Source organism: Symphodus melops, assembly GCF_947650265.1.
Source record: "Symphodus melops genome assembly, chromosome: 10".
NCBI lineage: Eukaryota > Metazoa > Chordata > Actinopteri > Labriformes > Labridae > Symphodus > Symphodus melops.
The window spans coordinates 17,307,258-17,322,206 of NC_136700.1; the positions used below are offsets into that span (position 1 = coordinate 17,307,258).

Here is a 14,949-nt window from a genome sequence, read left to right on the forward strand (position 1 = left end):
GAGTCGACACAACTTAACAACCAATATATTCAACCTAAATCCTATAGCCTTACTATAAACGTAAAACATTTTGTCAATGTAAATTTGAGCATATACCTGACTCCAGATTGAAATCCATTGTGACTGCAGATAGTGCACTTGCCCAAGTAAATTCTCGGATGACAAGTCTTTAATATAGCTTGGGGAAACCTTGATTGACCGCTTTTAAACTACGCCCATTGCTCCGCCCTCTACACGCCCACATTCAGCCATAAATGGTCAATGTAAAGCAGCTCGTGAATGAAAGCGCACTAGTGCACAGATAAGATGTTTCCAGCGTTGGATCACGGCGAAATCCTGTTTGGTTTTTTTTGGAGAATCCTGTCAAAGAGCTCCTAACTCAACTAAAAAAAATCATAGAAAGGAGGCTTAGTTTAAAAGTGATTTAGGAACTTTACCAGAGTAGGCTGACTCGGAGCAAGGAAGAGACAGAAACTTGTATTTTAGTGAGAAGTGTGTGATTGTGTGACTATAAAAAATATAAAATTATGTGTGATAATTTGTTTGTCGTTCTTTAAAAGCATATTGGCCACAAGATTTCTGAAATCTCACACCCACTTGTACAGCAGGTAAAGGGTCTTAATTAGTGATTGGATGCACCTGTGGAGGTGACGTAAACCACAACGTGCATATCTCTCTTTGCACTGAAAAAAAGTCAGTGATGGATTTAAATATCTGCAAAAATCATTTGTGTATGTTCTGCCCAATCATGAATTAAAAATATACTTCATGTAGTGTTTGAAGAACATTTCTCTCTCCTCAGCTTAAGAAACTCTTAAGCCTGTTAGAAATCCTACTCACTATACTCCTAACAGTTTTACACTTTAGGAGCTCTTTTAATTGCTAAGACACTTTGTGAATAACTTGAATATTTACAATGAGCTAACATGTGGAAATGTTTAGTTTTAGTGGAAATACATAAAAAAACATCCTGATCTAAGAATGTTCTTAGAATGTTGTCACTATAGGAGCCAGATTCAAGATTCAAGATCCAACATTCATTTATTTGTCATTTTTCTCATGTATCTACATACATAAAGACGAAATGCTGTTCTCCCAGCCTTCTAAACAGTGTAACAGAAGGAAAAGACAAACATTAAAAACAATACTATAAACATGAAACATATATACACATGGATACAGGATAAAAGCAGATAAAACAGTTACAATAGAAGTAACACAGTTAATAAAACCACATCGGCAGCATACCGTTAGTCCCAGTCATTGAATTTCCCAGTCTAAAGTGCAGTAAGTGTGAGTGCAGCACATGTCCCCCTCAAGTGGTACTGGTTATAGTGTGACAGAGGAAGGGGGCGCAGTTTGTTAATTATCCTGACAGCCTGTGGAAAGAAACTGTTGAGCATTCTGCTTGATTTAGTGGAAATGCTTCGATTCCTTTTGCCTGATGGAAGGAGGTAATACAGTTTATGAGATGGATGGTGGGAGTCCTTGATGATGTTGGAGGCCTTAAGAGCACAGCACTGATTGTAAGTTTCTAGCAGAAAGTGGAGGGGAACAGCAATAATTCTGCTGGCTGTCTTCACTATCCTGTTGAGCTGCTACTGTTTGACAGCTTTACAATAACCAAACCAGGAAGTGAGTGAGAATGTTAGGGTGGATTCAGTGGTGCCCTTGTAAAATGAGGTAAGAGCTGAGATGGGGAGACTCTCTTTAGTCTCCGAAGGGGGTGGAGCCACAGCCTTTTTAACTATTGCTTTGGTGTTAGTAGAAAAGGGCAGGTTGTCTGCAAGGTACACACCCAGAAACTTGATGTTCACCCTACAACTGCACGAGCGATTATCAGGGGCATATGATTGGGCCTCAGTCCTCAAGAAATCAATTACCATTTCCTTGGTCTTATTACATTGAGGGCCAGATTGTGAAGTTTGCACCATGATGTCAGTTTTCCCACCTCATCTCTATATTGTGACTCGTCGTTGTTCCTGACAAGTCCCACTATTGTTGTGTCATCACCAAATTTGATCATGTGGTTACTGTCAAATTGAGTACAACAGTCATGAGTTAGCTGGGTGAACAACAGGGGGCTCAGGACACAGCCCTGAGGAGAGCCTGTACTCACTGTGATGGCTTTTGAGGTATGGCTGCACACTCTGTCTGCTGCTGTCTGTCAGGAAATTAAGAATCCAGTTGCAGGTTGTCGTGTCTAGCATCAGCAACCTCTACTTTTCTACCAGTTGTATTAAAGGCAGCTACTCTTAGTACTTAGGAGGCTACGTGAATAAAGCCCCCTGGGAAAGCCCCCTGCAGGGAATGGACAGAAACTTTTATCTTAGTTTGGAGCCGTGGTTGACAACGTTTCTATACAACACATTTTTTCAGAAGCTGTTATAAAATTAAAAAAAGATGTAAGAAGTCAAACATAGAATCCAGTCAGACATTTTGTAATTACAAACACTTTCACATCTGTATGATAATTTCTAGGATGATCTGTCCAGGGATAAGCACAATATTTAATCCTCTGCTTCTAAGATACCCCCTGTACAAGGATCAGACTGTACTTACTTTGAAGAAATGGAAAGGTAAAACAGCCTATTATACTACTACTACTCTTGCACATTGTGGCGCGTGGAACCAACCAAGGCAACCAGGTCTCTCCATCTAGGTCTGTCATGGGCAAAATGTTGTGCTTGTGCCAGGGTGGTGTTACAGGCTGCAAGGTCCTGGGCCACCACATCAAGCCAGCGGATCTGGGGGCCACCCCTGGATCGTCTCCATCCGGCTTGGTGGGGGTCAAAGGCCAGGATTGCATGAGTTGGATGTTCCACAGGCTGGTGGTAAATGATGTGGCCATACCAACGCACTCGTCTCATTGCTGCAAGGCGGGAAGCTAGAGGTTGTTTTGGGAGATCTCTTAGAGACTGGTTTGTGACATGCTGGTACCACGCGACACCCTTGAGTCTCCTGAGGGCTCGGGTGTCGAAGCCATCCAGCCTGGCTGCCAGAGTTTTGTTTCCTGGGATATGTGCTGGTGTTGCCACAATGGTCTCCATAGATATATGTAGATAAAAATATCCTCTATTTTAAGATCACCGGTTTTGGACACTGTCGAGCCCAGGTATTTGAAGGTAGGGACGAAATGGACGGAGGTGCCATCGAATAGAAAAGGCGGTGGGTTGTGTCCATTGCATATATGCATAAGCTCGGTCTTGGATCAACTTATCTTTAGGCATAGCTTTTTGGACTCTTCCTCAAACACACTGAGCACTTCACGGACCTGGCTGGCAGTTTCACTGAAGAGGATGGTGTTGGTGTAGAACTACATTCTCAAGGTCCTTGAGAATGTAGTTTCCGAGTACCTCGCAGAATCTTACCATTAGATGGTTGATGATGCAGTTAAAAAGTTCTGGAGCCGCGACACAGCCCTGCCTAAGCCCACTGTTTATGAGAAACCACTCAGAGTCTCGACCATTTACTCGTACACAACTTTCCGCACCCTGGTACAGCTGCTTCAAGAGTATAATGAGTTTTGTCGGGGCTCCGAGGGACTTTAGCCCATTATACTGTAAATGAATCATTATAATATACATACAAATATAACAATACAAGCTTTACTTCAAACAAACAGGTTGAAACAAATATAATCACAACTGTTTTATTCCACAAAGCATCTTGAGCTATTACATTTGACTGTAAATTGGCATTTCAGCCAAAATATAAAATTGTCTGAATTTTTTATTTATCATCTTCTACTTAAAAATTTTCCCAATGACACAACGCATCTTTACTCAGTAACCTGTATCTCACCATAAAGCACACTAACATTTCCCTTTTATTTTTCAAGTTGATGTTATCATTATTATTATATATGTTTATTAATTGGATTTTGTTTAGCATCATCACACTCAGCATTCACCATTGATATGTGAGAAATTATTTTTATTGTGATTAAGTAACATTATTTTGTTACTTATTTTTGGTAAGGCCTGGGGCTTCTCAGTAGGTCATGAGAGGTGAGGCGAGTGGTAGAGTGGGTGCCTCCATCTCCTAACCTTCTTGGACTCCCCATCAGCGTCTCCATTGGGCTGGGAGGTCTGCGGATGGCAGCCCTATCTCCAATACTCAGCGAGGAACTAGCCACAGAGGTTTTAGAAACTTCTGAAGGGCTCAAAGGATCCAACTTTACCATGGGTTTGGAAGGGAGGGACACAAAGGAGACGACTGAAGCACTACCAGGCTTAGAGCTGCTGCCACTGTCAGCTGAAAGTTTCCCACCATCTGAACCTTGAATTTCCATTTTTGGCTCACAACTTTGATCATCACCAGGGGTGTCCTGGAATTAAACCAACATTAACATCCTACATAAAGGATACATAAAAGTAGAGACAGAATATTTTTCTTTGCAGCTTGTAAACAAACTTCCTTATAGCTTATGTGAAAGTCTTTTTGGACCTAATCGCATCATGTGATGCTGCAATAGCAGGTTGGGCGACCATGTCACATTGACTTCAAAGGTCTGTGCACTTCCTGGGTGCTTGATGCTTGTACTTAGACTGCAAACAACCGCACACTAGCACAAGCTAAACACTGGTGTTTGGCACCAGCCTGTTTAACAGAAATCAGGCAAAGCTAACTGCCTGAAAGCTAACTCAAGGTTCCTCATCATAGAACAAGCTTTATTTACTTGGCTTTTAGCCTCACTATTACAACATTCTCTCTTCTTTGAAGCTATTTCCGTTGGAGTTGCCTCCATTTGCTGAATTGTTTCCACTCCTAAACTCCCGTGCACACTCATTGGCTGGAATGTCACATCTACTCCATTCTAGGAAAACATTCTGTGTCAACAAAAAAGGATTTCGTTTCTGCAGACACAACATCAAATAAACGTTGAAATCAAGTGAGTAAAAAGGTCAATGATGGAATGGCTTTACAAACAATTGTGGTGTGGTAGCACCACATGTCTAAAATCAAGTTATAGGTTGTCTTTTTCTTAGATAAAGCTTCTGGCTATTTTTAATGAAAAAGAAAGGGAAACCTGTCCTACCAAGTAAATACCAGTCATGTCTTTTGTTTAATTAGATGGGAAATATCAGTTCACAAAGGAACAAAGTATCCCCTTTATGCCCCATAGTCTTTTTAACACCATAATATTGAGAAAAGATGTATGATCTTTTTTATTCCTGTTTGTTGAACTTTCTGGTCCTCCTGAAGTCTGGGCCACACACAGAAGCAAAGGCCAACTAAATTACACTTCAGATGGCTTGTAGTCTGCAGATTTTTCCATAATATAAAAAATGTACCTTTTTATTTTTCTTGTTGTCCTCGTCCTTGTCCTTGTCCTTTTCATTGTTGCTGTCACTGAAACTATCAGACGAACGAGATGACTTAGAGCTTGAGTCCTGCATAAAGATAAAGAACCCTCTATCATCTTTAGCAGGGATGGGCAACTCTGGTCACAACAAGGGCCACATTACTTTAATCCTCACTTCCAGGGGGCCAAATTGTAGGATACGAAAAATGATTACTGTCAATCATGTCTCAAATTTAACTCAAAATACCAGTGATCAAATATTATTATGGACATATTTGTGATTTTCAGGATTTAGAGGCAGATTTTGTCATGTTTCCAAAAATTGTATGCATTAATTAATTCAACATTAATTAATGAATTGACCTGAAGGCCGCATTGAAGCTGTGTGTGCATGTGACCCCTGAGCTATATATATATATATATATATATATATATATATATATATATATATATATATATATATATATATATATATATATATATATATATATATATATATATATATAGCTTTCATGCATTCATTTGCTCTTCCTGAGTAAACTCTAAATTACCTTCTTCTTGTCCTTCTTTTTCTTGTCTTTCTTCTTCTTCTTATCTTTCTTTGTTTTCTTCTTCTTATCATCATCACTACTAGAAGAATCCGAGTCCTGGATATAAGTAAATGTATTTCTTGTGTAAATTAATTACTTCATTGTTGTGTTACCCCCAGAGATAACCGATTAAAAAATAATTTGATTTAGTACCATGAAGTACTGTATATTAAATAATAGGTTGTGTTAATTAACCTTCTTCTTGTTTTTCTTTTTCCCTTTCTTCTTCTTCTTCTTCTTCTTCTTCTTCTTCTTCTTATCATCATCACTGGATGAATCTGAAGAAGAAGAATCCTAAACAGACAAAAAGATCAACATTTGCTTTTGTTTTAAATAGTTGAAAATGTATAGCACACAGTCTTTTCCCTCTTCTTAGATGTATTGACCTTTTAATATTTTGTCACGTTCAATGTATTTGGACATTTACATTTACATTGTAAAAAAAACCCCAATTTTCTTTGCTCCAAAACCAAATTTATTAACTTTGTATAATTAACTAAATTCTTGGAATACAAGTTGATTAATTTGTTTTTACCTTTTTTTCCTTCTTCTTATCCTTCTTTTTCTTCTTCTTCTTATCTTTCTTTTTCTTCTTTTTCTACAGAAAATAGACAATTAAGAGCCTGATTTACTAAGATCTCATTTGACAGCGGCAAACACAACTCTGCTGTTTAAATACCCAGTTAATTCGTTTGCATTTCTTCTTGCAGCACATAGCCTTCTCTGAAACAAAGCTTGATTGCGTTTTGTAATAAAGAGTCACATGCCAGTGACAACGTAGATAAACGGCTTGATGTCTTTCATCATTGGTTTTGTTTGTGTTGCGTTTTTCTCCTTTCTTGAATTTATTAGTGGGTTAGCTGTTAGCAAATAGCTGTGATCGCTGTGTGGAAACGGGGCTATACATTGCACAGGAGCTGCAATCTTTGGCACGGACGCTCAGGCATGCCATTTGGGCCATTGCTAAGTACCAGACAGCTGCTCAGCGATGTGTCTGATCGAACTTAAATGCCTTTGCAAAAGGGTATCGAAGAAGGGGGTACAAGGAGTGGTGAGGGAGGGAGGAGACGAGCGACATAGGGAGAGGAGCGCACTGGAGAGCTGCGCCGCCCAGTTCAAAATATAAAATTAGTTAAAAGAGCTAAATAGGATGACATGAATGTTGAAATTCTTTAGAATGCTGAGGCTGTGAATGTTATATTAGTTTAATCATAGTGTCTCTTTTTTGACTATAACAAAAAATTGCCATTTATTTTTCGGTCATTCTAAACATGTTAACACGTGTGGGGATAAAAAGATATTTATACGTTCTTTTATTGAGTCTCTTCCAACCTACAATAACAGCCTGTTGTGCGTAACACTGGGCTCCTGGATTAGCACGTTCCTTTCAAAGGTGTTAAATACAGACACTTTCAAAATCACTGCAGTTTTTTGCTTGGCTTGATAAATCACAATGCGTGTACTAGTGTAACTTCGGTGCATTTTCTCCTCCCAGTATTTGCACGCTTGGGCAGAAACGCCTCACATTGTATATTCATTAAGGATAACGTACTAAATGGACAATAGGTGTTGTTTTGCTCATATGAAAGACACAATCCTCACTGCACGCTTTGAGTAGATCAGATAGCACATTTTGCTGGTGCTATCAAGTTTGCACACGTTTAAGACACCCAAACTTTTAGTAAAAGTCTTTGTCCATAAGTGTAATAAGGAATTACCCCTTTTAACTTTGTTGATGTGGTTGCATGATCTCACCTTGTCATCATCACTTTCAGAAGAAGAGGAGGATGAACTTGAGCCAGAAGAGTTGCTATCATCAGATGAACTGGCCTTTAAAAATGAGTTTGTTTTTAGTTAACTTAATACTTTATTTTCACCAATTAACTAAAACATAGCAAACTGAATGGAGAGGGATTGTTTTTATTTTAGCCATCTGTCTTTGAAAATGGGGAGTATGATCTCAGTCCATAACACCTTTATAGCTTTTCCAAACTAAAATACTCAAATGTGCTTTACCTTTTTCTTCTTTTTCTTCTTTGACTTCTTTTTCTTATTCCTTTTTTCATCCTCAGAGGATGAGGAATCAGAGGAGGAAGAGCTGGAATCCTGTATAGTTATATATAGAGATAAAAAACAAAGAGGCAGAAGGGTGAGAATGGCATAAAGCTGCACAACTACAAACAATGCAGGAGGTGGAGAAGAAGAATCCAAAACAGAAATATTGAAAATATCTAATGAAATATTAATGTCATTCATGTGCAGATTTATTGAACCTTCTTCTTCTTCTTCTTCTTCTTCTTCTTGTCCTTTTTCTTCTTTTTTTTCTTATCATCATCACTTTCAGATGATGAGGAGGAAGAGCTTGAATCCTGTATAGTTATATATGGAGACAAAGAACAAAGAGGTGGAGGGGTGAAAATGGCATAAAGCTGCACAACTACAAACAATGCAGGAGGAGGAGAAGAAGAAGAATCCAAAACAGAAACATTGGAAATTATCAAATGAAATAATTAATGTCATTCATGTGCAGATTTATTGAACCTTCTTCTTCTTGTCCTTCTTCTTTTTCTTCTTTTTTTTCTTATCATCATCACTTTCAGATGATGAGGAGGAAGAGCTGGAATCCTGTATAGTTATATATGGAGACAAAAAACAAAGAGGTGGAGGGTTGAGAATGGCATAAAGCTGCACAACTACAAACAATGCAGGAGTAGGAGAAGAAGAATCCAAAACAGAAACATTGAAAATTATTTAATGGAATATTAATGTCATTCATGTGCAGATTTATTGAACCTTCTTCTTCTTCTTCTTGTCCTTTTTCTTTTTCTTCTTTTTTTTCTTATCATCGTCACTTTCAGATGATGAGGAGGAAGAGCTGGAATCCTTTAGAGAAACAGGGAGATTGAGACATAATACCAACTAAAAGCAAAACTACGAAAAGTGCACTTAACGTGAGTAATGCAGAGATCTGCACCTTGTCCTTTTTTTTCTTTTTCTTCTTGTCATCTTCGCTGTCTGATGAGGAGCTATCAGAGGATGAAGAAGAGGAGCTGGAGCGGTCCTATAAATAATAATAATAATAAAAAAACAATCATAGATATCCACAAAAATTATTATTTCGAAATAAATGCAATTCATACAAAAATGCTGTTTTTATGTTTTCCTTTTGTGATGCCAGGCTAACAAATTTAAATACTATGAGTTTTGTAAACCTTTTTCTTCTTCTTGTCTTTTTTTTCATCATTGCTGTGCGAACTAGAATCCCATTGAAGTGTTTTTTTTAACCATTTAGGAAATGTTGCATTATTACACAGTTATGATAATTGAAAGCAAAAATGATAAACTACTTGTTTCATATTGTTTTAACAGATTAAGAAGGAATTGATTCTCGACAAGAATGTACATTTTCTGAATACCTTTTTCTTCTTTTTCAACTTCTGCTTCTTTTTACCCATCTCTTGTCCTCCTTCTCCCTCATCATCACTGAGGTGCCCATCCTCAGCAGCATCAGGCAATGTCTGCAATCTTTCTTCTGGACAAGAAAAAAGATCCCAACAACAATTCAAAAAAATGTCAAGCCTACAATAGATGCTAAAGTTGTTTAAGAGATGTGGCAACACACGTACCAGCCAATGTAGAGGACAGTTTCTTGTCTTTTGCTTTTAGCTCCTTCTTGGCCTGTCATTACGAAGATAAAAAACCCTTTCTTAGCATGTGCTTGTATCTTGTATCTGTGGCATCTACACAGTGAGTAAGTATATTTCACCTTATCCGCATCCTCATCTTCTTTTTTATCTCCATCAGTACTTAGTCCTGCAATCTCACCATCTGTAAAACAGACCAACAATACAGCATTAATCTCATGGATTATGATTGTATTTTGTTGACAAAAAGTGGAGAGACTCACCAGCTGTTGACAAGGCACTAGTACTGCTGGGTTTATCCTTTGCCTTGTCCTGTGAAAAGCAGAAATAACATGAAGCAATAATCAATACAATGCTGTAAATACAGATTTCCATGACAAATCTGAGCTGTGTGCAGACACTGACACACAAAATGCTATACATACTGTAATTACAAAGATGTCTCAGCAATTAAGTAACAGAGCAGTTCATTACAATGCAGGGAAACACATGCACAATAAAATTGATTATTTTATTGTACATGTGAGTTGTAGAAAGAATAAGGAGAAGGTGAGTTTGCTAGGTGAGTTGTTTCAGGTGACAACTATGTTTTTCTGCCCTTACCACCACCCACCTCTCAATAAGACATGACGTTTATGCTTTATAAAAAAGGGAATGACCTTATCCTTTTTCTTCTTCTTCTTCTTCTCCTTTTTCTTTTTCTTCTTTTCATCACCACTTTCAGATGATGAGGATGAACTGCTCGAATCCTAATTCAATTCACAGATGAAGAATCAATTTCCCATTCATGCTTAAATATGTGCAACATTACTATTAAATCCCAACATTTGAATTGATCGGAACATAAATCACTAATAGATATTAAATTAAATGTGTGAGGATGTACACACTGCTAACTCATCCCAGTTTTTCTTTAAACTATTAGTACGAGCATACTTTAAATGTTTTAAAGATTATTTATTTGGAAGCATCTGCCCTCTTTGGAAAAAAACATCCACATTTATTCACCTTTTTTTTATCCTTCTTTTTTTTCTTTTTCTTGTCTTTTTTCTTCTTCTTCTTCTTCTTTTTGTCATCCTCACTATCAGAAGAGGAGGAGCTATCTGAAGAAGAAGAGCTGGAGTCCTATGAAAGATGGACAAACATTTTTTTGTATTTACAATGTGGTAGAAATCACAGATCAGACATTTAACACTTGAGACAAATAATAAAATGCACCTTCTTTTTCTTTCCCTTTTTTTTTTTTTTCTTCTTCTTCTTTTCACTCCCACTTTCAGAATCTGAACTGTCAGATGATGAAGAATCCTTGGACAAGGGAAAACAGTAACAGAAGTTTGAAAAATGTGTGATTTATTTTTTTTAAATGTTTTGGTTCTATGAATAATTAAGTAAATTTTCTAATGCATGTTTAAGTCCAAAATGTTAATAAGGTTGTTTACGTGTAATTTATCACAAGAACGTATGACATACCTTTTTCTTCTTTTTGTCCTTCTTCATCTTCTTCTTTTTTTCTTTTTTCTTGTCATTATCATCATCTGATGAGCCACAGTCCTTCAGAAAGAAACAGGGATAAATGCTAGACTGAGGAGTTAAAGGTTAAAAAAAAGCTTACAAAAGTACTTTGATAGATTCCTCTCTTACCTGACTCAACTTTAGAATCTCTCCAGACTGCTCATCCATATTGCCATCGGGACCTAATAGACAATCAAAAATAAACAATGTGTTTGATCAATCAAAACAGCAATAGTGCAATGTGTAAAGAGGCTTCTTGAGTCAAATAATTGGTTCAGATTGCCTATCATTACAGCTGCCGATGTACAAATTTGGAAAAGACAATTGTAATTTTTTGCTTAATTTCTCAAATTATGTTTAAAAACATTGCTTTATCAGCATAAAGGAAAATGTATAAATGTATAAAGGAAAATGTATATATATATACATAAATATTAAAGTTGATGTCATTTTACATCAAATATTTTATGTATGTGTATATATATATATATATATATATATATAAAATATTTGATGTAAAATGACATCAACTTTAATCTTTTTTGCTAAACTGTGAAACTGATATTTATTGTAAATGCTGAAGCTGTGTGTCACATACCAGACTGGGAGATAACAACGTTGTCCCAGATATACTCTTTCTTCTTGTCCTTTTTCATCTTCTTCTCTCTTTTCTTCTTCTTGTCATGCTGCAAGAGAATGTTGTTTATTGAACAACTACTATGTTTAATAAATGTTTTATACCATGTGCACGTGTGCTGATGTGTGAGGCTTATTTGAAAAATTGGTGTTACATTTGGCTAATAGACCACAGTAAACAAAGTTAATTCATCAGGGTGGCTGTCAACTAAGTTTATTACTCAACATTTTTTGGATTGCCTCCAGGATCTCCAGGTAGCTCATCAGGTTGAGCACTCCTTTCATGTTACAAAGCGGAGTCCTTAAAACAGCAATTTTAACTCAAATTCAAAGCAGGCTTTTTTCTGCAAGTAAAACCTGCTTTACTACCTTCCTCGTCGCTTTTTAGAAATTTCTATCCAGTAAACCAAAGATGCACAAACAAAAATTATTTAAACACACTTAACACTAGAGAAACTATCAGACTGTAAGAATTGTAAACAAATCTACACAAAAAAGATGTGCCTACAGTTGTATTACTAATTAAGAAATGCATTTAAGCATGCAAACACACCATTTCAAATAAAGCTTCTAAAATCACACGATTGTCATGGTTTTCTGTGGTTAAAACAATTGGGTTTTTTTGTACATTGTCATTAGGTGTTAACCTCACAGGTCGGATACACCCAGTGCACAAGGTGGAAGGCATTCCAGTGTCATAAACATGTACTCTTTTGTTTTGCTCTTAGAATTTTTCCACTTCAAGCTTTAGTCAGTCTTGAGTCTCCAGATTTTGTGTACACATCACACAATTTCTTGATTACAGCCACTTCAAACTTACCAAAATGTGAGATACTTTTGATGATTTTGTATTCATGGAGGACTAATAAAAAGGGTTGATTTTTCCACAACATGCCAAAATACATATCAACAGCTTAGTATTTCATTCAATTTTAGCATTTCTTATTTTTTTTCTTTTCTCACTCTCTAATTGTCTGAGGAGCTATATCAGGATCTTGTGTTCAATAACTTAACTTAGAAATGCCTCAGAAGAGATTTTTATAGTATGTATAAAACCATCATGCCACACTATTATTAACACATCTTAACAAGCATTATTGTCTTCACGTGAAAGAATTTCAACAAGTTGCGTTATCCATGTGTAAGGCCCTGTAAAATGATAAATGCATTTTTACTTTTGAGGACATCTCAGTATGCAGCTATTGCGTGATAGGATATGAGTTACTTAATTTCTTCAGTACAACTACAGAAATCATGTTCTGTAGAACAACAGGTTTCTTTATGCCAAAACCCAAAACTTACTTCACTGTCACTATCTGAAGAGCTACTAGAGGAAGAGGAGGACGAGGACGAGGACGAGGACGAGGACGAGGACGAGGACGAGAGAAGAAGAAGAAGAAGAAGATGATGATGACGATGAGTCCTGTTGAGAAAAAAAAGGAGAAGTTATTGTTCAGTTCTGTGGAGACATTAAATACGCTAACTGCCTTTGGTGGGTAAAGTGTTTGAGAAATCCAACCAAATGAGGCATTAAACACACTGGAGAGAGGCTTTGTTTTTGCCTCTTGTTGCTGAGAATGAGGTGTAGATGGCAAAAGGAGAGGGGCAACCTCAAGCACTCAGCAACACTTATGAGACAAGAAACTATTTAACCAAAGCAACACACACAGACACACCCATTCCAGTTATGCTGAGTCACTCATGGCAAAGGTAACAGTTGATCTGCATGGAGATATGTAATCAATCAATCAAACTAATCAAATAAATGTAATTCCTACTTCTTTCTTCTTCTGTTTGAGTTGCTGTGCTAGATTCAGCAGTCTTTGCACTTCTATATTTTTTTAAATAACAAACTAATGAATATGGCAAAGCAACTTTTCATGTGCTCCCTATAAGAGTCAGATGATCATCTGATTGTTGTTTAAAGTGATTTAATCTCACTTGTGTTAGGTTACTGTCTCCTGTCCAAATTTAATTCTTGTCAGTTTTCACCAGTGTAACTTGACTTAAATATGTATGTAAATAAGAGTTTCTCAAAAAGGCAAAAAAATTAAATAAAAATAAATAATAGTGGATAGCTTAAAAAAACACATACCTTCTTCTTCTTCTTCTTCTTCTTGAACTTCTTTTTTTTATTGCTGAACCCCTCATCCTCACTGTCCGAGGAGGACAGAGAGCTGTCTAATGAGTACAATTCCTGGAAAAAGACAGAAAAAAGGCTGTGAACTACTGTATATTCACAATGAGTATAATCTAATAAAGTGAAACTACTGTAATACATAAACGGAACAGATTAGAATAGAATAGAATACACTTAGATTTCTCACGAGGAATGAGTTGAATTAATACCTTTCTCCTTCGCTAATTAAATCAGATTATACACGTCTCTATTGCTCACCTGTCCATCTTCTGCTACTGTCGGATTTTCGGCTTTATTCTTGTCTCCCTCCACAATGCCGAGTTCTAGAGGCTTTGTGAGCTCAGTAGGGGGCTGCAAACCTCCAGTATGCGCCGCTGCTGGTCCCAGGACACCTGCAGAGCCTGCAACACCTGGGGCTTTTTAATCGAAGGATGAAAGGGTTGTATATGATCAGTTTTTTAAATTATCATTCGGAGGAATCCCCCAACTCAGCAGAGTTGCTTGGCTATATGCAAACTATCAATATTTATACTCCTTTCATGATGCAACCATTTTAACTACGAGCAAAGGGATAGGTCGGCACTTCCTCAATTTCCCACTTCGTTCAGCTAAGTTTAAACGGTAGAAAATATATTACCAAATATGCAAAATATGTTCAATCTGCATGCTGTTTTACTGCTCTTTGCAAAATAATCGATTTGGCAAAATCATTGCAAAAATATGAAGTAGGCATATGCCACACCCAAACAAGAATGTGGCTTTAGAGATTTTTTTTTTCAGTAAACATGGTGATAATAAATTAATGGTAAACATCTATTACACAGCTATTAGCCTACGAGATTTCCATAATCAAAAGAAAAACAAGGCATCAAACCTTGAGGGAGGGGGGGCTCCATATCTGTCCGCCCAGTGACCAGCGTCTTCTCTGACAGACCTACCGATGCACTATACAGGTGTGTAGCCTACGGAGGTGAGGAGTTGTAAGGTGTGGAAAAAGGGAAAGTGTTTAACCATAATTTCCTTTCAAACATTTCAAAATCAAACCCACTTTGAAATAAGACATTGATACTAACAATACATCCGAGGCCTGCAGTTTTTAAAGGTTTAGGTTTCACTATT

At 37.0% G+C, this 14,949-nt stretch overlaps 1 protein-coding gene across 1 annotated transcript; it reads right to left on the reverse strand.

The window, feature by feature from the left end:
• Positions 1-3,638: 3,638 nt before the first annotated feature.
• LOC306830917 (uncharacterized protein) lies at positions 3,639-14,907 on the reverse strand. The gene is given in 26 exon segments (XM_079354685.1): positions 3,639-4,330; positions 5,298-5,396; positions 5,860-5,955; positions 6,094-6,192; positions 6,434-6,496; positions 7,654-7,728; positions 7,915-8,004; positions 8,172-8,267; positions 8,440-8,523; positions 8,692-8,781; positions 8,873-8,959; positions 9,315-9,430; positions 9,525-9,576; positions 9,665-9,726; positions 9,806-9,854; positions 10,202-10,291; positions 10,551-10,667; positions 10,761-10,847; positions 11,013-11,093; positions 11,184-11,236; positions 11,653-11,740; positions 12,993-13,074; positions 13,076-13,113; positions 13,786-13,887; positions 14,089-14,246; positions 14,705-14,907. Coding segments are annotated over 26 exon segments (2,439 nt in total). The 5' UTR covers positions 14,727-14,907; the 3' UTR covers positions 3,639-3,967.
• Positions 14,908-14,949: the final 42 nt, after the last annotated feature.